This window comes from Actinia tenebrosa, unplaced genomic scaffold (assembly GCF_029948245.1).
Source record: "Actinia tenebrosa isolate PJP-AT-01 unplaced genomic scaffold, QUT_ActTen_1.0 PGA_scaffold16__25_contigs__length_10494907, whole genome shotgun sequence".
NCBI lineage: Eukaryota > Metazoa > Cnidaria > Anthozoa > Actiniaria > Actiniidae > Actinia > Actinia tenebrosa.
Genome location: NW_028292576.1, coordinates 8687902 through 8711810, shown reverse-complemented (window position 1 = coordinate 8711810; position 23909 = coordinate 8687902). Strand labels below are relative to the sequence as shown.

The 23909-nt window shown below is 36.6% G+C and overlaps 2 protein-coding genes across 2 annotated transcripts; both read right to left on the bottom strand.

Moving 5' to 3' along the window:
• Nucleotides 1–1287: 1287 nt before the first annotated feature.
• Nucleotides 1288–9516, bottom strand: LOC116304237 (synaptotagmin-5). The gene is made up of 5 exons (XM_031713943.2): nucleotides 9102–9516; nucleotides 4225–4604; nucleotides 3292–3567; nucleotides 2668–2791; nucleotides 1288–2276 (listed from the first exon to the last, which is right to left on the bottom strand). Coding segments are annotated over exons 1-5 (1092 nt in total). The 5' UTR covers nucleotides 9103–9516; the 3' UTR covers nucleotides 1288–1965.
• A 2299-nt stretch (nucleotides 9517–11815) lies between these two features.
• On the bottom strand, nucleotides 11816–18102 carry LOC116304238 (N-acetylated-alpha-linked acidic dipeptidase 2). Its single transcript, XM_031713945.2, has 5 exons — nucleotides 18016–18102; nucleotides 16078–16314; nucleotides 15000–15197; nucleotides 14314–14605; nucleotides 11816–13147 (listed from the first exon to the last, which is right to left on the bottom strand). The coding sequence occupies exons 1-5, from the start codon at nucleotides 18100–18102 to the stop codon at nucleotides 11862–11864; spliced, it is 2100 nt and encodes a 699-aa protein (XP_031569805.2). The 3' UTR covers nucleotides 11816–11861.
• Between the last annotated feature and the right edge of the window lie 5807 nt (nucleotides 18103–23909).

The following is a 23909-nucleotide window of genomic DNA, read 5'->3' as shown; positions in this document are numbered from 1 at the left end:
CTGATTGGCTGAGCAATCATTTTGCACGCTGATGATTGGCTGGTCACGTACTAGTACTGGGACTCGATCAAACGGTTTGTACACCTTGATTTTTCACAATTATACGAAAACTGGACACGAAAACTAACTGTATTCTATTAGTACATGTTGTTTGTATTTGAATTATGATTTATATAGACCAAATTTGTGTTCAAAGAAATACCACTGCGTTTTTTGATCGCAGGTTCAATCTTTGTAAAGTATCACTTCCTAGTAGACCGTTCACCAACATGGAAATCAGAGTAATAATAACTATAGATTTAGCTAACTCAGTGACATGTTTAATTTTATATGGCTATATCATAAGTTTTCAGTAGGATTTCCTCTCGTTCATAACACATGGTAGACAGTGCTTGACCACCATTTGGAGCAGATAATGAGATTCAAAGACTTTTATCAGTTGGTTAAAACCCTACAATTGGACTGGATTTGGTTTAAGCGGAAATTTTTTCTTTTTCTTCTAAATTTGATACTCAGAAACCATAGAAATAAAGCACCAGAAATTAAAACTAGCTAGTGATGTTATGAATAGAAAAATAAGTTCAACCTGTGACTTCTTATGCTGGATCGACCGTTGTCATGGAAACTGAAGGAATTAATATTTGACCATTTTTGATCAAACAACCACACCCTTTACATACATACATTAATTGCTTTGATTTTTGGTCAACTATTTACAATTTCATTGGCCGAAACTAAAAGCTACAGCATGTCGAGATAATGAGCCATTATATCTACACTTTAGTTCAAATGATTTCAGATCCCCCAAAATAGTATTTGAACAGACTTTGTAGGATTGGAAGCATGTGGTAGCTTGACTCTCAAAAGCCGTTCCATTATTAACCAATCAAAACACGAGAAAACTCACATGCGCACTATATATGGAAGCCATTGAGTCATACGTAGGTTTCCCCAAACAATGTTATAAGTTATTGGTTATTATTAAGTTATTAACTAACTATTTTTTTATTATGAAATAGTTTTTAATTTGAAATTTAAGTCTAGCTATTTATATAGAGTGAAATTTTAACAAAATAATGTCTTCTTTAGTTAGGACTTTAAAGTAAATTTCATTATAGGGTTTAAGTGATTTATAAAATTATATTAGTTTAGCCTGTGTAGCGGCCCATTGGGGACTGGGGCGTTCCCTCCTCCACAGGTCCCCCACCCCTTCCCCCTTCCCCCTTCCCCCTTCCCCCTTCCCCCTTCCCCTTCCCCCTTCCCCCTTCCCCCTTCCCCCTTCCCCATTCCCCTTCGCAATTTGGGCCACTACGCAGGCTATAAGTTTAGTTCAACTTCTGTTATAAAATTAGTAAGTCCGGGTAATAGAACTCTTTACCCTGCATGGACGTAATGTTTTCCTATCGCAAACCACGTGTCATTCCTAGAGTATTATTTCTTTATTTAACGGTTGCAAATGACAGCGACACATGGATACAACTCAAGCTAAAAATCTTATTCTCAAGAGAATGACACGTGGTCCGAAATAGGAAAAACATTACGTCCCAATTTAAAGAGGTTCATCGTAATTATTTATTAGTAAGAGAGACTTCAAACTGACTATGATGACTATGCAAAAGTGTTATATCTTGCAGATATTTTGCAGCTAAAATACGATGTTATTTCTCAATGATATTTAACTACGTATCCCTCATGAAGCCAAATTATTATATGCATTCCAGAAATACTTGGCAGCGCTAAGATACCATATATACTATTTGACAAAGAACCATGATACGACGCTACATGAAGGCGCACGGATCAGGATATTCATGATTTTAACCTTAAGAGACCTCGGTTTTCGCCCAACCAAACCCTTCTCTGCCCCCCTCCCCTCATACCAAAAATTATACCTTATTTTATCTAAATTGCAAAATAAGTTAAATATATAAAGTGATAAGCTTGGCATCACGTGACATTTTCTAGTCACGTGACTGGTATTATGGGATGCCACATGGCAACCGGCTTACGTAGCGTTGTTAACATGTGACTCCAATGCGAGAAACCACTTCCGACAACATGCTGGCCTAGCGTCACATGACCGATGACCTCATCTTGTCCGTGTGATGTCTTGTTGATCACAAGGACCCGGAATGTGATCTTAGGCAATGCATCCTGGGACACTTTGAATGCAAAGGCCTCGTTGTAGACTGGGTTGAAAGTCTTCTTTTGCATGGCAGTGCGCTTGCGACCTACCCGTTTTTTGTTGACGTTAAAGAAGACTTTTACTAGAGGGCCTGTTAAAAATACGATAATTGAATCAAATTATTTTCTCCCTTTATTAAAATCTTCATCGATCCTGCACCCCTTCCTTGACGTACCCATACTTGTTTGGTTTTGCGCAGAAGGAGAAGGAGACGAGGAAGAGGGGAATTGGATACATACGGTACTGATTTACAGTACATACACGGCCCGTCATGAAGTAACATTGAAATGGCTTCCCATTATCTTCAAGTAATTCATCCAATCACAACGCGCAGTTACGACTACGGTACACGTTACGGCTCCCGCTCTCTGCTTTCCACTGACCCGAAAACCACTCTAGTTTACAAATCTCAAACTTTACTTTTGTTCTGAATTCTGTTTCAAATTGCAGGAGATCAAAGCAAATTGTAACAGGTTTCTTACCCCATAAACCAGTCGTTGACTCGATTTTGAGTTGTCTTGCTTTGAGTACAACTATGGTCAATCTTTGGGTGGTCGGGAAATAGTTTAATGATAGAAGAATGTCGCCGACATATTCGCATTCAATCTGGAAGAAAATAAATACCACAGTCAAGGAAAATTTACAAATATAAAAAAACATGTTTTGCATCACTTTAAAACGGCGCCGCAAAGGGTACTGTCATGGTATGGAAGTTAGGAAAGATTCTCGTCCAATCGAAACGCAGGGTTGGAATTGTCACGACATGGCACGTCACGCAAGAAAATCTACTCCAAAGAAACAAAACAAAACAAACATACAAACAAACAAACAAACGAGTTTAGAAATTGCACGTTTTCTGTTAAATGGTCCACAGATTGTCGCATTTTGAATAAAACACTTGCATACTTTCTCAGCTTTGTTAACTCAGATCCGAAAAATATGGAGCAAGCACTTCACCTATCGCGCAACCTCTCCTTTTAGTAAAGAAATATCGAGCAAACACGAAAAAAAATGCGTGCAGGGGTGGTTACGAACAATAAATATCGTCAACATAAATTCATGCAACCTCCCCCTTAATTATCTAATAGTCCAGCCCTTACTCTTACCTTATTGATATCCGTCAAATCGTACCACACAGAGCCGGGCGTGCCTACGTTCATCTCCGTTACCGGCATTTTTATTTGTCCAATGACATGTTCATTTGAAAACGAGTCCAGCTCGAGTATTCTGATTACGACTTGTAGCGAGTCTGTAGCCCGTCCGTTCAGTGCAAACAGAAGCTCGTCGTTCCATTGCGGATTGAATGACATGGGCTGTTTCTCGACTTTTCTTTCGTCGAGTAATGTGTCTTCGAGATCGTAGATTTGAGCAACTGGGTACACCTTTGAGTCGAAAAAAAAAGGTCATGGCAAAATCAAATCAATACACAGATGGAACACTTTTTTTCACTTGAAAAACTGAGGCGGAGATGCGAAGACTACACAGTGAAATTTTTTTCTGAGAAGTGATCGACCTAATCATCTGTTTTCCCATTTCAAACCATGTGTCATTGTCTTGAGGATTAGAGTCTTCGTTTAATTGTTGCACATGAGAAGACACATGATCGAATAAAGGCACTATTTCAAACGAAGAATCTTAATTAAGAGTATGACACTTGGTTGGAAATGGAAAAGCTACTTCCAAATGCACTTGCTATTTATTTTGGACATCATGTTTTTGCATTTACCATTTACCTTTTCCCACTTTTTATTTCTCAGTTCTAATTTCCCACTTCTTATTTTTCATTTCCCACTTTTCATTTCTCACTTCTATTTTTCCACTTCTTATTTTTCATTTCCCACTTTTCATTTCTCACTTCTAATTTCCCACTTCTTATTTTTCATTTCCCACTTTTTATTTCTCAGTTCTAATTTCCCACTTCTCATTTCCTATTTTTCATTTCCCACTTTCCATTTCCCACTTCTCATTTCCTCTTTTTCATTTCCCACTTTTCATTTCCTATTCTTCATTTACCATATCCTAGTTTTCTCTAACTTTACCTGAGCTGTTTGGACATTAGTCTTGCATATGATCCCTTTAGCTTGTACCAGCCCAACCACAAGAACATCGTGTTCAGAGTTATAATCCACCTCCATCTGCACCTTCCCGAGATCTCCTGGGGTCTCAATAATATAAGGTTCCTCACTATCTATGCTATCCACGTCAGAGTGTATGTTTTCATAAGTCTGGTACGTATATTCAGACGGCCATTTTGTTCTTGACGTGACGGAGTATGTTTGGTAATCTTTCGGTGGATGGGATCTGTGACGTCTGTAGCGACACCATACCCATAAGCACTTGCAAAGCACTATGATAAAGGCCGCTGCAAGTGCACTTGCTACTCCGACGATCACCAAGAGAGCTGTATAAGAGCTTACCACTGGGGAAAAAATAAGAAATAAGTATGAACTAAGGCTACGTTTGAAAGTGTAGTGACCTTGTTTTTAGCTAGGGCTAACTTCAAAATTAACATTCAAATTCTATTGATCTATTACAACCACTGGTCTGATCTAAGTCAGGGCACCAGAGTTTACCATGATCTACCAGGGCCCTCCATGTAAAAGAGACCAAGACCAAAATTTGTCTGACTGCGATACAAGTTCTGTTACAGACCGATACTGTGCCGTCTCCTGGTATTCTGATTGGACGAGCACTGAGTGACGTAGCGCACTGTGATTGGCTCAACGGATGTCCAATCAGATAAATGACATGATAAATAAGGCCTTTACTAATTCCAATCAAATGTAAAAATTAAAATAAAAATGCACTTTTTGAAATTTTTATAAAAAGAAATATTTTTCTATGAAACTTATTTTTGAGTCTTTGCATTTGCTTAATGAATGACCTCTAGTAAAACATCTCAAAGCTATATATTATCTAATAAGTAGGCTAACAGGAAAATACAAAAGAAAACACACTTTTTCTCAATAGAATTTGTGCCAATTCTTTCGTGTTTTCCTGTTAACTTTACAAGATGGAAGTGATCTGTACTTGTACATTCTTCCTGCTCTCCCTTTGCGCTGATCTTACAATTTTCCCCTACATTTTGGATCAAGTATTTCTTTATCAAACTAATATAACCGGCTTCCTAGTACATCCCCTTTTGATATCGTCCTTCTTCGCATAATCTATGACAAATTCAGTGATCTTAAGCTTTGCTTTTGTGTGTTTTTTATCTTTTGTCTATTCTGGTAATAACTAGCAATTTCTATCATTCACGGATGTAATCTTATGAAAAGTAGTTCCTCTCAATAGATAAAGTTCTTATTTTCAAAAGTTCTTTTTGATTTCACTTGGTCTTAAAATTAAAATCACTATTCAGATTTCTGAGCCTTTTATCTTAACCATATTGAAAAGTGAAAAGCTTCAAGAGTTTAGTTTTAAAATCAATTTGTAATAGTATGGTTAGCGGCTATTTTTAAACTAAAAAACTAGAATTAAATATTAAAAATATAATACAATTTTGCCTTACTTGCGAGGATGGCAGTTTAAGTGACATGCCGTTTTTCCGCTTTTAATACATAGTTCTTTAAGCGTCTTTTGCTTGAAAGATATATCCGAGTGTTTACGTACAACTTTATAGCACCTAGTATTCTATCTACACGTGGCTTTGCAATTGTCCATTGAGTATACACTCAAAAAATAGTGGAATATCGAACGGCTATGCTAATGTTAGCAAATCCAAAGACTTCACGCCAATATTCAACTGCTTTTCAAAGAGATGTGACAAAAGAAAACAAGCGAATCAACAATATTGTGTATTCACTCCTAAGGCTGTGAAAACAAAATCCAAGCTTCTGTATGCTACGTTATAATGGTTCCGACTATCACGATTAAGTTATTTGTAGTTATTTTTAAGAAACAGGCGATATTTCTATACTTGAAATGGCAGTTTATCAGATGAAAGACTCTCATGCTTATCATGATCTTGTTTTGATAGAACTTTGAAAAAGATACAAATTATTTATAGGCCAATTAATAATTCAAAAAACTCTGATTATTTGAATGTAAAATCAAAGTTCTGCTAGCTTAAGCTAGGCAATGCGACATCTTCGAAATTATAATACTATAAAAACAACAGGCTTTAGTGAAACTGGATACCGAAATCGAAAAATATCGGATCATTTACAAGCTTTTTATAAATGCTTTTTTCAAGTTATTATAGACTATGCATCGACCTATTTTTAAAATCGTTTCTATTAATACTACAAAATGTAAAGCTCATTCTCAACACGAGGTTTAAAGGATTAAAACAAAGAAAAGTGTATATCCTATATCCTAACAAAAATCTCCCCCCCCCCCCCCCCCATATCTTCATCCCCTACCCTGGCATATTAAACAAACTTCCCCTTAGCCTGATTTTGCAGACTTCAAGGGCTCTCATTATGATTTACTGCAACGAAAGTCAACATAGACTATAACCTTTTAGTTGACAGATATTATAGTTTTCTACGCATAAAGTTTCTTTCACCAGGAAGTGTAAGCCAGTCGTTTCTTTCTGCTTAAATTTAAGTTAAATCAGTAAACTTTGCCATGTGCTAACTGTCTTGAAATATACAATCAATATAATTAAGAAAGGCTGTAATGATCAGATATTAGTCAAAAGACACGTCAAAAACAGGAAAATGTTTTTCTTTGGTTACTAAGGAAGAAGGTGTATTTATACGTTATTACAGAATAATAGATATTGAAAAATTCTGTTTGCAATCTGATTGGCTACTAGGCATGCTGGGTCTGCTAGTAATGGCCCCCGCTGGGAGGGGAAAAACAACACTAAAAACGACAAAAAACACTGTACCAAAAAAAAAAAATTTCAAAAAAAAAAATTTCAAAAAAAAAAAAAAAAAACAAAAACAAAAAAAAACAAAAAAACAAAACCGAACTAACAACGTCAATGAAAAACTGCCACGTGCAGAAAATCTAGAATAAAGATCTTGAAAACGAAATTTTAGCAAGCTTGGTTTGAGCTTTTTAAAAGCAAAAAGTTGTAAGATAAAATGAGGAACAAGCTTTGCCTATTTCTGGAAAAATGGGATTTCATGTCCTGGGATTGGGATTTGCAATTGGTTACTATGGGAAACTGAATCACTGAAATGCAAGGGAGTCGTACTCATCTTTTTTTTCGCCTTAAACTTGCGAAAGAAGGAAATAAATTAATAATATATATAAATAATATAAATAATAATAATAGTGACATGAATAATGATAATGATATTAACAATAATAATATTAATAATAATAAATTAATAATATTAACTTTCGACTGAACATAATCTTAAAAAGAAATGTTTTGACTCGATAGGTAGTGTCCAGACTATTTCTCTGGAATTAATTTTGATTCCGAAAAATAATGATGAATTGAATTAGCATTGTCAGTAAAATCAAAAGATTTGGACCTTTAAAGCTTTTACTTTGATATTTGGGCCTTGAAATACTGTTAGGTGTCAAAGTGAAGCTAACTGCTATCTCCTCTATTTTCCCAATGCGTGGATTTACTTTTACTGCGTTTGAAATCTAGGAATATTTACAGTTTCAATTCAGTTTGTTTAGAAACTGAAATAATAGGTTGCAATATTTACACCTTTTCTATGGCTAGATGATGCATAGGCAAATAGAATGATGGAGAACGTTTGTTCTGTGAGGGAAAACAGGATGTTTTTCTGCACGAACAGCAAACAAACAAATCAATCAAGTAGTTTGTTTTACTCAAAAGATTGAAACATCGAGCTCGCTTCAACTTTGAAAATATCTAAAATGCACAAGTGTGAAGGGTAAAACATTTATGTCATCTTCTGCAACTAATTCTTCTAAGAATCCACGATAAAGCATTTTTATTTTCCAGAAAAGCTTTTAAAAAAAACCGGTTAGCTAGACGGTGCTAGAGGAAAGACGTCAAGATGGTTACTAGGCAACGACCCAAATGAATAAGGGTGAAAATGTCAAAAATGATTTAAAAATATAATCTGAATTGCAAATTCAAAAACCTCTAGGAATATGATCAATCCTACGACCGAAGAAAACGAGAATACTGAAACAACTATACAGATAGTTTTGATTCGCAAAAAATATATATCAATTTTGAATACAAATTGTTAAAATTTTGATTCATGGTCAGATAAAAATCCATTTTGCTATAGGAAAAAAACGTTCTCAAAATTTCCTCTAACTTATAAAAAATAATACAAATATATATAATCGAATTGGGTTTCCCGAATCGAAGCAATATCCACTAAAAAACGTAAAAAACCAACGCTGAGGGCAGAGATTCTTCAAAATGGCTCTGCAAAATTAAACTTATACCACGGTTTGAAATTTGATTAATCATTTTGGTATTTAAAAACAAATAGAATGCTATTTTATGGCTGCAAAATCTATACCTTTATTTGTGGCTTAAAAGCGTTTCGGCTAAAATAAGATATAGCGAATATTGAATCAGTCTAAGGATTTTTTAAAGGTTAAAAAGATAGGTCTGTTTGCGTTTATCGATACAGATTTGGCAGGATTTGGCGAGTCGAAAAAGAGCAAGTCAGATGTTACACCCAGATGGGTTACTAACTGCAAGCTGTAACCACGAAACCTTAAATTTTTATCCTTCCGAAAATTACATTTTTAAAAAGCTGGGAGCTTCAAAAACACGTATTTCTAAAGCTATCGTGTTCGCTAGTTTTTCCTTTATTGTATCGATTTTTTATGGATCTTTCCACTACTGCCAATGATGCGAATGTTGAACGAAATGTTGAACTAAGAAGATGGCTTGCATATTGTTTTTGAGAAATTCATTAACGATGGTAATAGTATAGACAGGCACGTAGCTATTTCTATGAAAGGTTTCTCAAAGAAAATATAACGATACGACAAAAATCTTTTCGGTACTTACTTGCAAATGATCAAGTAATATGCAAAACACTAACAGGTCTTGCATAGCCATTGAATTTCACTTATCGTTTTCTGGAGTTAACACGTCAACCAGCTCGAAACTGCTCCCTTTGAAGCTCAGCAGAATCTATATTCTTGTTTAGTAAAGAAAGATAAGCATTTCTATTCTTCAGGGCATTACATATCGACCCAAAGTCGTCTACAGCAAGAAGATTGAAGTCGAGATGCCATCAACGAAAAAAATAGATGTTGATCAACAGAATAATGAGGAACTTAATTTGGTTGTAAAAATGAATATTCATTGAGAGGGCTTTCCATTCATTGGTTCGCCTCTAAGGACATATTTTTCCTTTCGATAACACCTATCATAATTCCCAGGATCTATGTACACTGTGGCTTTCATTTCAAATGTAACTCCCTCACTTTAAAAGAAATAAGGTAAACACCTTAAACAACGCGCGCTTCAATATTAAAAATTAACGAAAAAAATCAAACATTATATTAAACAGGTAACCCGAACTTTCAAAGGTTAAGAAAAAATTAATTTATAGTTTTATATATTTAAAAATTCTAATGAAATTCTGAGGCGAGTTGTCGGCCTTTAATTTAGACTTTAATACTGAATATTTTGATCAAATTTGCGAAGGACTTGATCAAAATTCGCTTAAGGTAATTGAAGAATCGAGCAAGAAGGTGATCTACGATTTTTGGGCTTGCTTTGATCGATAGTTAGTTGCCGGGAACTTAAACCTTGGCGACGCCTTAATGAAACGAAACCCGAGTTGATCTAGTCGGAACTGTCAGTTTGAATGATATGTTTGCCTTTTCATTTACTGGGAAAGAGAAATAAATCCCCATATGTCAATGTAGTAAAATTCGGTTTTATTTTTCTGGTCTGGTGTCTAGTTGCGTTTGAAAAGTTAATTATAGATCTTGCGTTAGCAGCCACTGCATCACGTATTCCGAATTAGGCTCGCATGACAGTCTTTGTATGAGCGGAGAAAAAAACATGGTATTAGTATGTAGCACGCACTATATGGTAGGGTATATCGAATGTTGAAGGGGATTTTGTGACAGTAAAATGGCTTCCCTGAAGCATGCTGCTCATTTTAATGGCTTCCTTGTAAGATAGGTATGACATGACATTGAAATGGCTTCCGAGATAACAAGGATTTGCCATAACATTTCAATGGATTCCTGGTAAGGCATAGCTCAACACATTGAAATGGCTTCCCGACACGATACGCCGCAACACCGAAATGGCTTCCCATTACGATATGCTGCAACTCCGAAATGGCTTCCCGTGCCGTATACCCAATAATATAAAAACACTGAAATGGCTTCCCATCACGATGTGCCGTACACCCAGTAATGTAATAACATTGAAATGGTTTCCCATCACAAATGCCGCAACACCGGAATGGCTTCCCGGTAGCGTACACCCAGTAATCGGTGATAACATTGAAATGGCTTCGATCCCATCACGATATGCCGCAACACAGAAAAAATGGCTTCTCGTGCCGTACACCCCGCAATGTGATAACACTTAAATTGCTTCCTATCACGATATTCCGTAGTCTCCTACGCAGCATTTATTCGCCACGCAACGCTCACTCCCCTAAGTAGCTAATAGCTAATAATTAATAGCTAATTAATAGTTAATAGCACTAATAGCGGCTGCGTAGGAGACTAGATATTCCGTAACACTAAAATGGCTTCGGGGGAAGTGGTATACGCAGTAATATAATGACTTTGAAATTGAAATTGCTTGAACAAAATGAAAAAAGACATGCGCAACAAAACCCAGAGGAATAAATAAGTAAAAATATCAATAAAGCTAGATGACTTATATCATGCAAATCTTAAATAAGAATCAATCATTCTTATTTATTAGTGTAAGACTGATGACAAGGCTATTGTATGACTATCATCTGTTTGGTTGTCAAGGTCACCAGTGAGCTCATTTTTCAGTACCGCGTGACGTGTACACGGAACATCAATAAGACTTCGGTTTTCAAAATATGAAATAACAACTGCAAAATCGGCTGTTAATATCGAAAATGGAACTGAAAATTTTGTTTTTGGACGACAGAGTAGTGAAGACTGATTAGTCAGCTCGCATCCCACACGGGAAGGAGTGACTATGCGATGTAAGAGATCTGTGACAAGGACGATAGATTGAGTCTGCTGGTCATAGCAAGGGGTTAATCATCTATGGTCTAGGGGTCGATTAACCTCTCCCTTAGGCTTCGGCCGAGCTTCCTGATCAGTCTGTAAATCCACGGATAGCGGTGTCGGGGTCGAAATCTCCGGCGTAGCCGTAAATGCTTCGCGCTGCCATACGACGGTTCAGCACTCGATGTCTGGAAGTATGCATGGTCCTAGATTTATTAGCTAATGAAAGAAGGATAATTCAAAAATCTATTTTTTCATGCCACATAAAAAAGCAACCCTAAATGCGAAAAATAATAAATAATGAAAATAAATGAAACAAAAACAAAAACAAACAAACAAACGAAAAACCAAAACCAAAAACAAACAAAAAAACAACAAAAAAGCAAAAACAAAAACGAAACAAACAAAAAACAAAAAAAACAACAAAATAACAAAAACAAACAAAAACAAACAAAAAAGCAAAAACAAACAAAAACAAAAACAAACATTTAAAAAAAAACAAAAAACAAAAAACAAACAAACAAAATTGAATTAAAAAGACACTCTTTTTTACATTATCCAGAAATATATTTTCCCCATTTCATGGTTATAAAGGTTCTAAAACTTTAGCTGCCGATCTAATGGCAAACAGCACAACTGATATTTCTTTCTTAACATTTTCCCAATCCCCTTTAACACTAGCTCGTTGTATAGCTTCATGGACCCGCGGGAAGTAATGACCTGAATATATGTTATCCCACATGGGACCGAAGATCACATTATCGAATAAAAAATGATCATATTTTTCGACAGTGTTGATAAATGCTCGTTCAAGATTAGAAATCTGGTTATTAAGAGTGCGAATGATGCTTCTATTTTCCTGTATTCTAACTTTCGATCTCGCTTTTTCGAATAAAATTGAATTATTTTGGAAGTATTTCACCGCATTGCTCAGTGCGCGCAAATCTATGTCATGCCTCTTGAACGCGGGATTATTTTTCAGATGTAGAATTTGTTTTTTCAGGATAGGAACGTAGTTCGTAGGATTCATAGGTAGGAAGACAGAATCCACGAATTTCATAAGCAGTCTGCTAGCGTATTGCCCTACAGCTAAATGAATTTTAAAATTCGGGTCTACAAACGTCTTCAGCCAGTAATATGTGTCATGTATTGAGTGATATACTGGGTATGACCTTCGAATTCCATGGGTTCCTCCGAAGATATAAGTAAAGTCTCCAGATGTGACGCCTAGGAAGTGATAAAAAGCAACGTAATCGCTACCAAAAGCAAGATTCTGAACGACCGGTTTATGATTGACATTCTTTGTGACGTCTCTCTCCATCATGACGTCATACATACTCGCGCCTTCAGATTCGGATGTGGGGTCCAGGACCTCTCGTGCTGTAGACACGAGAACATCCTCAATGAGCGGGCTGCCATCTACGTTGAAGGTGAAATTACCCCCAACTCCTATATCCAGGTTTAGATATGCCACAGCCCTGGATCTTAGAATCGCAGCGTTATCTTCCACCCATTCAGTTGATCCAGCTATAAACTGCTCTTCAGCATCCCAGCTGCAGAATTTGATCGTTCTTCGTGGCCGCCAACCCGACTTCAGTAGCTCTCCTACACCACGTGATAACTCCATCATGATTGCTGTGCCGCTGGACGGATCGCTGGCACCGTACACCCACGCGTCTCTATGGTTACCAAGTAAAACATAACGGTCAGAGTCTTGGGTTCCTGTGATTGTACCAATCACGTTGTAGATGGGTTTCTTCACCATAACACTTCCTACTACCATTTTGATTTTCGTTTCCTTGTCTTTAAACCCGGGTCCGACTCGGTATGTGATGTTTAAACCACCTTGCCAGGAATCTGGTGCTCTAGGACCTAGAATGTACATAGTAATCAGGAATATGAACTATGTTACAGGAACATGGTGCATTGTGGTCTAGCGTGGGTACAAACCTCTCTTGGTCTAGCTTATACTTTTCTAAGATACCAAACACGGTGCATTGTGGTCTAGCGTGGGTACAAACATCTTCCGGTAACTTTTTGTTTAATATTTTTGTTGCTAGCTTATGCTTTTCTAAGATACCAAACGTGGTGCATTGTGTTCTAGCTTGGGTACAAACATTTCTCGCTCAGCTTGTCTTATATGGTGTTGTTTGTACCTAAGTAACACCACAATGCACCTTATTCGATGTGTCAAGAACGCCTATGATTCCGACGCAGAGGACTAAAATTAATAACATCACGCCGATCATCTTTTGAAAAACAACCACAACAGCAAACAAATCAATTAAAAATTCTATACACCAAATCGAAATATGGCGATCTGACAGAGCAGAAAAACGACAAGGCTGCTACTTTCGCAATTTTTTTTTCTTTATCTCTCATTCATGTTAAAAAACGTTTAGTGTTTCATTCGTGTCTCTTGTGCTTGAAACTTTTCACAAAATTCTGCTAACCTCCAGCAATTCTACTTCGAGGTATTAGCGAAAATGTTAGTTTTTGTGCTGATCAAAATATCATCTCTCCTAACGTTCGTGGCGTTATATCTCAAATATGCGTTCCTTAAATTTCCCCAAATTTTGGTATTTTGTTAATCAGTCCCAAAAGAGCCGGTTTATGAAATATAAAGCTTATTAACTTATAAACGTAGAAAGTAGAACCCGTTTTTCTGCCCTGTCTGGCGACCTTACTGTCCTGCACTGACTAGTGACTGACCTGCCTCGTGTTCACGTGGAAACATAAAAGAGTTTTCATATGTATGAGATGCTAGTCAGTCGCTAGTCAGTCACTAGTCAGTCGCTAGTCAGTCGCTAGTCAGTCACTAGTCAGTCGCTAGTCAGTCACTAGTCAGTCGCTAGTCAGTCGCTAGTCAGTTGCTAGTCAGTCGCTAGTCAGTCACTAGTCAGTCGCTAGTCAGTCGCTAGTCAGTCGCTAGTCAGTCGCTAGTCAGAGGCTAGTCAGTCGCTAGTCAGTGCAGAGCAATAGTTATTCAAATTGGTCGCCATATTTTGATTTGATGTATATTTTTAGGAAATGTGCACCTTTTAATCGGCTGAATATATCCAATGCATCTTGAAATGAAATATGATGAGCAGGGATTCTACTTCTTAACTTAGTCTTCCACGGCTTTCTATATATCCCTCGTACAGACGGATAACCATATGTGGAGATATCTCCCGGAGATACCGCACGAGATGCTGATCCACGCTGGACACCTGTTTTAGGCAGCCACCAGGTTTTGGGGAACGTGTTATCTGTGCCATCTGGGGCAAATTCAGAGGGATCATTGTAGATAAGAACTCCTATCGCACCATGTATTTCAGCATTATGTACCTGTGTTGAAATGCGTAGAATAATGGGTTGAATTCATATAGCGCCATTTCCAGGAGCTTAATGTCGCTTTACAAGATCAGTGGAGGACTTTACGGGCTGGATATTAAAGCGCTAGTAGCAGCCGTGCAGCTTACAATCATGAGTGATTTGTTAGTATGTTAATATTATGCCTCCAGATTAGGATAAAGTAGAGGAGTAAGTTGCCATCGACTGTGCGGTTCCCTATAAAGCCTAACGCTTCCCTCTTCAAAGACTTTTCCTGGACACAGACTCATTTTATTTCAAAGCTTATATGTGTTCTTAGTATGCCCGTCCAAAATTTTCCCGGATTCGCCCAGTTACAAACTAAATTAATTAATTAACTATATAAGTATCATTAAGCTATTAAAAGTACCTTATTTCCTCTGAATATTCTACCCTGTCTGATGATCACTATATGATCTTTCAAAGAGACTCCCTGTTTGATAAGCTGTTCAAAGTCTTCGTCTCTGCCAAAGTTCGCATAGACAACATCTCCCATTACAGTGCCGTTTGGAGTAACCGTGAGAAAGGGCGGTAGTACATCCGGGGATTCCTCACTCGGTAAAACAGCCTATTGAAACAAATGAAATAAAATGACGATAATTTTGATTGACAATCCTTGCCGAAGTTCGAGGGAACGACTGGTAACGAGAGTTATCGTTGAGAATGGAATAATAGTCCCCTTCACGGATCCCTGCGCCATCTTGAAAGGTAGTAGGGACTTTGCATCGAAGCGAGACGAACGGTGAGCTGGCAATGATAGAGACCTTTTTTAACATCTTTGACAATTATTCACATGTCTCTATCATTGCAAAGCTCACCGTTCATCTCGCTTCGATGCAAAGGCCCGGCTACCTTTCAAGATGGCGCAGGGAACCGTGAAGGGGTCTATTGTAGGATACAATGTAGCAAAATCTTTTGTTTGTGGATTAAAATAAAGCTGAATGAGCGCTAGTTCTTTACCATTGTCTCTATATTCAGCAAATGCCAAGAAAACAGAACACCGATTGTTTGCGTTGTTGAGGCTACAAGAAGGGGAGTCTGTCCACTTTAGTCGACCTCACAATTACCTTGGCCGTAATGTTTTCTCATTGCAGACCACGTGTCATTCATTCCCTAGAGTATCATTACTTTGTTTAACGGTTGCGCATATTACTTTTCTGAAATAGCGCACCGATGGTGCATCAGTGTGGTCTAGATTCAGTCACAAACACCATTAAGGCATGAAGGAACAAATGTCGTTTGTACATCCTGTTTATCGAACTCAGAAAGGCCTATGTGACTCAGACTCGTACCCAGTCGTCACTCACGCTTTTTCAATGCGCGCAATGGCTTTTGGGAAGAAAAGAGAAAGAGTAAGAGCTGGGATGAAGGATCTTAAGATTCTCAAGACAGTGACACGTTGTTCGAAGTGGGAAAACATTGCACACGAACTAAAGAGGTGTATTTACCTTTTCTTTGAGAGGAAACTGTAGTCGAGTTCTTCCTTCGTTATCTACTATCGAGACAGAGGACGGATTGTTAGGATCGGGAAGGCTAAGTAGGATGTCATATCGTGGCAGTTCCACTTTATCAAAGCCATAATGTTCCCATCTCCTTGCTATTTCACGAGCAAGTTCGTTATTACGTTTAGAACCAGCAATGTGTGGAAACTTCGTAAGATAACTGCAACAAAAGAAATAATTTAGCTTGTTTAATCATCAATTATTATTACTATTAATATCTAACAAATAAGTGATTATTATCATTAATTATCGTTATTTCTTAGAGTGATTTTCATAAACCCGTAAAACAGATACCATTAGTTAATGTGTAATAGTGACATTAGGGTGTACTAATTTGTATTAGGCTGGTATGTCTTCATAGGTTTATGAAACCTACTCTATTACTAGTCTCATTATTATTATTCGTATTCCTAACAAAATTTATCATTAAAGAGTGCACGCTATATACTTATTTCAATAAAGTTAGTCACCTGAAAAGCTACAAAGCTGAGACCGACCAGGATTATTATGGGCAGATTCATTTTACACGTTCAACCGCTTGATAACTGTTCATGGACTTGCGAATCTTTTACAGGTTACAGTCTCACCTCTTCTGAGCATCATCGAGCTGCAGTTTGTATTAAAAAAGCTTCGTATATATATGCTTTTTTGATATGAAAAGTTTCCCATGATGCTCAGTGATCTCAGCTTTCTAGGTTTTTTGACTAACTTTATTGAAATAAGTGTATATCCATGAAACAAAAGCAAAGATGTATTGCCGAATTCTTCTATTGCACGTTACGTCATCGCGGCCATGTTGGTGCCATTTAACAAAAGATTTCTCATTAGCATTCATTGTTAACGGCACCACAATGGTCGCCATTTTTTTGTCTTTTGACTCTCTTGGAAATGCTTGCAAAAAACAGTGGATATTAAGCCCCGTTTATGCTAGCGATTTTTTTGCGATTTTTCATGCGATTTTTTTGCGATTCTGTCCATAATAAATAATGGTAAAGAATTTACTTGTAAAGTTTTTTCAGGATACCAAGATTTTCCTAGACGAATGTCTCTTTTGAAGGATGTGACAAAATATTTCATATTCCCGAAAATTGCCATAAAAATCGCAGCAAGAATCGCCGCAAAAATCGCCAGTGTAAACGGGGCTTTACTATCTGGAGCAAAATATTAGGAACAAAAGCAAATACCTCTAGGCGTCTTCGTTTGGTTCATGCCCGAGTGAATATTTTGTTTCAAAACCGAACAGTTGATAAAGTAAATACTTTTAAGCGCTACTGAAGAAATAAAAAACGCGCGCGCGTGCTGTGTGCAGTTATAAAGCACCGGGGATATAGTAAGACACGAGACAAGTGTTAGGAGAAGCACGACGCGTAAGATACTTCTAGAGTGTTCTGCCAATCCCCAAGTGCTATAAAAATCTACACAGCACAGCAAGCAAGTTTTTTATTTCTCTTGCAAAATGCAAAGGTGCGTGCTCCCAACCAATCAGAATGCGAGATTTATAACAGTTATTTGATAAATGGCTAGCAATTGTTTCACGGATTTAGATAGCGCACTCTAACAGTTGACATTCTAAAGATCTTTAAATCCCTCTCCATACTTGGCTGATTTATTGCTTCAGTTTTAAAATGTAAAGTCAATACGATATTCTTTAGCACCCGTACTTTTACCAAGAAAATCTTGTATTATATCTGATTATGAGATTGGACTAAAATGATAATAAAAATATTTATAACTTGAAACAAATTCTTACCGTAAGTTGTTATCAATATTTCTTGCTCGTAAAAATTCTGACAGCCTTGTAGCTGTGTTTTCACTCTTCACTTCACGAGGAAATAATTGGGATTTAGAAGTATTGTTATTTTTAAACAAAACTAAAAAAGATACCGAGGTGACGAAGAAAAGGGCGCCAAAAATCGCAAGCGCCTTTTTACGAAAATCTGAATTTTCCTCGAGTTTTTCCTTGAACTTCATAATGTTCCTCTTCCTTAAACGACAATATGATGTGAACCGAAGTATTAAATCATAAAAAGGTCGATAGGGTCAAAAGTACCTGTCGAAAAGATAAAGCTTTTCTATCCTTAGTGTCAAGCACCAGTGTAACACGTTTACAATAGTACGTGTGGTGGACGGGATCATAGAGTTGATTCCCCCAACGAAAATCAACTTCTAAATTCAAATTTAATCTGATATAGAACGCGTCGTTATCCATGAGGCTCTGGTGTGGGGTAACTGGTTAGCCACACCAGGTTATTGCCTGAGTGGGTACTTTCATTCAAAATAAGAACGACGATTTTATGACATGTCTTGATAAATTTCAGACATTTTGCTGGGTAGGGCTAAAAGATAGGAAATACCCTGGAACAACCTCTTGGCTGATATAAGTCAGGGCATGGCTAACTCACAAATCAAACCCTGAAACAACCTCTTGGCTGATATAAGTCAGGGCATGGCTAACTCACAGATCAAACCCTGGAACAACCTCTGGGCTGATCTAAGTCAGGGCAAGGCTAACTCACAGATCAAACCCTGAAACAACCTCTAGGATGATCTAAGTCAGGGAACAGCTAACTCACAGATCAAACCCTGAAACAACCTCTGGGCTAATCTAAGTCAGGGCATGGCTAACTCACAGATCAAACCCTGAAACAACCTCTAGGATGATCTAAGTCAGGGAACAGCTAACTCACAGGTCAAACCCTGAAACAACCTCTGGGCTGATCTAAGTCAGGGCATGGCTAACTCACAGGTCAAACCCTGAAACAACCTCTGGGCTGATCTAAGTCAGGGCATGGCTAACTCACAGATCAAACCCTGGAACAACCTCTGGGCTAATCTAAGTCAGGGCATGGCTAACTCACAGGTCAAACCCTGAAACAACCTCTGGGCTGATCTAAGTCAGGGCATGGCTAACTCACAGATCAAACCCTGGAACAACCTCTGGGCTAATCTAAGTCAGGGCATGGCTAACTCACAGATCAAACCCTGAAACAACCTCTGGGCTGATCTAAGTCAGGGCATGGCTAACTCACAGGTCAAACCCTGAAACAACCTCTGGGCTGATATAAGTCAGGGCATGGCTAATTTACAGATCGAAACGGATTTAGCTTGTTACTGTACATGTTTTGTGGAGGTATGGCAAACCTGATGAACCTGGAGAAAAACTCTTAAATCAAGGAAGAGATCTTATACAGAAACTTGTTTTGTGGTAATAAAGTAAAACAAGGAGTATTATTGAATAATGAAAATGTGTTATAAAATAATTGGTATACTACGCGCGCTAGGATTGGTCGAAAACCATGTTTGATGAGAGTATCAAAACACGCTATCGTCATTTTTAATCTATCGCGCGCGCTCATTGGTCAGTTTGAATAAGACGGCACGTAGGGAGAATTTACTTAGACTTTGCTTTTTTTCGATCTTTTCGCGCGTTTGTTATTTTATAAAACAAATCAAAAACAGTTTTCTGTGTTTGATACTCTGATCAAAACACTTGGGATGTTGGGATAACACTCGAGAAGCTGGAAACCACTCCGCTACGCGTCGTGGTTTCCTACGCTCCTCTCGTGTTCTCCCAACATCCCGCGTGTTTTGATCAGAGTATCAAACACGGAAAACTGTTTTTGATCTGTTAATTCTAAAATGAAGTCCAAGAAGTGATATGAAAATAATTGATGTCGGGACTGCATTGTTCAGGAAAACTTTGAGATAGTAATACTAAATGTAGGTGGATTGTTTTTACGGTTCAAAATTATCTCGGATGCAAGGTTAACAGGAAAATACGAAAGAAATTGCACAAACTCCATCCACGAAAAGTGCGATTTCTTTTGTAGTTTCGTGTTTGCTTCGCATCCAAGATAATTTTGACAGGGGTAGTCTTAGGTTAGACTTTGTATTAGGGTAACTTTATCTTGAGGCCAAAATTGGTGCAAATTAAACTAGCTTATTATATTGTATAACTCAATTTTATTCTATTTTCTCACAGATTAAATATTTTACGGGCTTTATAGGGAAAAAAAAGCAGAAAAAGAAAAAGAAAGATTAAAAAAAAAAAAAAAAAAAAAAAAAAAAAAAAGATAGAAAAAAGGGGAAAAAAAGGAACTGCAAGAGAATAAAAACAAAAACTTAAAGTGCCTATCACCCTTTTTTTTTTTACTTTTTTATATCGAAATATAAGCTATTCTAAGAAACCTGTCGAAAGAATTTTTTGATTCTGACGCTTCTTTCTATTTTTTTCGAGCGGTCAAAAGTGCGAAAATAGGAAGATTTCAAAATATGACCGAGCGAGAGGGGAGACTGGGCTAGTGACGTAGAAGGAGCAACACGCTCTTCTTGATTTACAAAGAAATGTATGGGATACTAGGGGGGATACTGAAGACGTCCTTGCGTTTCTTGGGGTTTTTTAGAAGTCCTTGGACTTTTAACTACTTTCTTGGGCTTCTATGAGGAAGTTAATTATCTAAAGATTCCATTTCCAGTTCTCATCAGGATTCGTAGCCTAATTTACTGGTATATTAGTGAAGCGAACACAACCTAGCAAAGCAAGCGAGGTGACTGAAGTGAAGTGGTTCCGACCCGATCACAAATATTATCTCATTGGCTGGGAATAAAACTTGTCAAAACCTTAGTAAATACACCAAAAGTACAGCAGCATAGATAGAAATTCCTACCTGGAAATTCCTAGAGTCGTTATAGGGAACCGAAGTTGATAACAGGTAGCATTTTACTTGCCATTGCTCGAACTGAGTCGTCTTCGCACCGGATCGGGAATTTATTCCCGGTTTATTAAAGAATAAAACAGTTTTGGTGATTGTGGTAACATTTCAGTGGTTATTAAACTCTTAAGAAGTATTTGGTGCATTGCTAAAAGGGCTGTAATGAATGGTTGAGACAAAATTCCCGTACGATTGACACAATAATACTACTATTCACAATATTTTAATTATTTGCTACCGTAGAATGCTCTTCAGATTTTTTACCTTTATCGAATTTCCCTCAATAGACGATCGTTTTATCTTTAAAGATAGGTATGGCCAGATACTGTGAGACAGGATAGAAAACTGATAGAATAGAAAATATTATATTCGACTATGAAGTGAAACCATGTTGACCTGCAGAGTAACAGTAGACTGATGATGCGAAGTGTCACGCACCCTTACATGTAGTTTCTCGACTGAACTACTACAGTATAAATATATAATGCAATTCATGTTTAGATATTTTGAAAACTGTTAAGCCATCTACATTGAAAAAGATTTTGTGAACTACCTGGAGTTATTTCATTGTTTCTGTTATTTACATTTGATGTTTCTGATTTGGAAACGACCTGGAAGAATTTTGCGCGGCACGGACTCACATATTCATCCATAAATACATCAGATATTAATAAGAATAATGCTAAAAAATTTATGACTTAAAGGGTGTAGGTTCATATAGTGCTCAGAGTTACTGTATGTGAAATCTATAAGTTTTTGAAACTAATTTATTACACTTGATTCTGAGCGTGACAGCCTAATATGAGGTTTTCCCTAGGTTGCGTTTAACTTCTCGCTGCTTTTCTTTTTCTTAAAATAATTCAAAAATAATATCATTCTTGAAGTCTGAAGTAATTAACATCCTCTAACCAGAAAAATGAGGTCTTTTGAAAGCGTATAAACGGCAAATTGGTCATAAATACCAGTGAAATCTAGAGAGAATGAGGAAACATCTAAACCCAACTTACTCCTCTTACGTCACAGCCCAGTCCTCTAGGTTATCATTTTACGCGGCCAGAGTCAAAGAAATGCCTATTTTCGCACTTTTGACCGCTCGAAAAAAATAGAAAGAAGGGTCAGAATCAAAAAATTATTTCGACACGTTTCTTAGAATAGCTTATATTTGGATATAAAAAAGTAAAAAAAAAAAAAGGGTGATAGGCACTTTAAAAGAAAAAAGGATTGGAAAATAGAAACAAATACAAAAAATAAATAAAACAAGAATAGAGAAATTAAAATAAAAGTACAAAGAAAAAGAAATAAAAATAGGATTAAAACAAAAACGAAAATAGAATCTCTTTGAATTAAAAATAAGGAAGCATTTTTGAAATGTTTAAAAAAATATATGAACTTTAAATAAATCCACTTGTATTCGGAAGATAAATAAAGCGGGCATCTTAAATATTTCAATATTAACACACCAAGGATTTAATTCGTAAAACAACTGTAGGGATTTGACGAACTACCTAAGAATTTTGACTTGATCTTAAAATGAGTAAGCCATTTCAGAAACGGTCAGTTTGCTATGAAGTAAGTTACGATACAACAGTGAATAAAGAAAGTTAAAAAAGGAAGAGAGAAAGAGAGAAAAAAGAAAGGAAGAAAGAAAGAAAGAAAGAAAGTAGGAAATAAAGAAAGAAAGAAAGATAGAAAACAAGCAAACAAACGGAAATAATAATAATAATAATAAAACAAAACAAAAACAAAAAAAAAACAACAAAACAACAAAAACAAAACAAAAAAACAACAAAAAACAAAAACAAAAACAAAACAAACGAACGAACAAAAAAAAAAAATTGTCATGGAATCTATCTGTTAAACTTGAAATTCAGGCCATTCCACGTCTACAAATGTCTTGAAAATAAGTTTAGGTTCAAAACTCTTACGAGGTTTACGAGCGAGTTTTACAGCTGCAATAATAAAGTGAATTAACCTCTGTTGTTTGTTTGATTTTTGTAGGAGAAAAATGAAGCTCCCGTTGAGTCGAGAGCAGTGAAAACACCTTATGATATTCTCAGCCAAAAGCATGAGAAATCCTCCATAATCCTTCTTAATATTTAAAACACTTTAATTGTTATATGGAACAAAAATACTTGGATTATTTATTGAAAAGCAATTGAGTTTTAGCAGCTCAAAGTTCAAAGGATTCAAAATCTAGGTCAATAACAAAGCGATTTCTAGAGAAAATATTTAAAGACAAAGTTCGTTGCCTAAAGATACAGATTTTCGTGTAAAACAAAAGAAAAGAAAAGAAAAGAAAAAAGAAAAGAAGGAATAGAAAGAAAAAAAAAACGAAAAAAAAAAAGGAAAAAAGAATATTTTTTGACACAAGATATATTAAGGAAAATATTTAAGGCAAAGTTTATAGCCTTTAAGGACATAGATTTGGTGGAGAGAGGAAATGAAGAAAGAACATCCTTTGACACAAGACATGTTCTTCGACGCTACATCTAATTTTGACTACGTTTTTATCTATTCAGGTCTACTCACTTATGGTTTTTCTACAAGTGCGCGGATTTGGTTTTCGGCCCACTTTAATAATAATTTTCCGCCACCGCCACTCACAGACAAAGCGTCCCTACTTACATTCCTGTCCGCCTATCGACACAACTGTAGCAAACACTGATTTTGAAAACCGAACATTGAAACAATTCTCTACTTTTATTTTTGAAATCAATAAAAATTAGCTTTATTTTCAATTTTGAGAACGTCCTTTTTGAAGTCCTTAGATTTCGTATTGGAAAAGAATTAAGTTATATCGTGATTTCTAGCGAGGATTCCTTAAAAAATACACGTCGATAAAATACAAACATCTCGTTATTATTAACTGATTTTCAATCTAGGAGACTTCCAGCCCACACACTTCAATTTTAATCTACCGATAGCAATCCCTCAAATATTTACGACTTATCACTTTTGTTTTGGTATATGATTTTCTTTTTTACACTCTTGCGCCAGGATGATGTTGGAAGTTCATTATTTTTTGATGGTTTTATTAGGAAAACATAGAGCCACTTTTTTCCATTC

Coding starts and splice junctions, on each gene's coding strand:
- LOC116304238 (XM_031713945.2), bottom strand. CDS start 18,102: ATGAAGTTCAAGGAAAAACTCGAGGAAAATTCAGATTTTCGTAAAAAG. Junction 16,315..18,015: donor CCCTTTTCTTCGTCACCTCG/GTATCTTTTTTA, acceptor TGATTAAACAAG/CTAAATTATTTCTTTTGTTG. Junction 15,198..16,077: donor AGTTTCCTCTCAAAGAAAAG/GTAAATACACCT, acceptor TTGTTTCAATAG/GCTGTTTTACCGAGTGAGGA.
- LOC116304237 (XM_031713943.2), bottom strand. Junction 2,792..3,291: donor ATTTGACGGATATCAATAAG/GTAAGAGTAAGG, acceptor ATTTTCTTCCAG/ATTGAATGCGAATATGTCGG. Junction 2,277..2,667: donor GTCAACGACTGGTTTATGGG/GTAAGAAACCTG, acceptor TATTTTTAACAG/GCCCTCTAGTAAAAGTCTTC.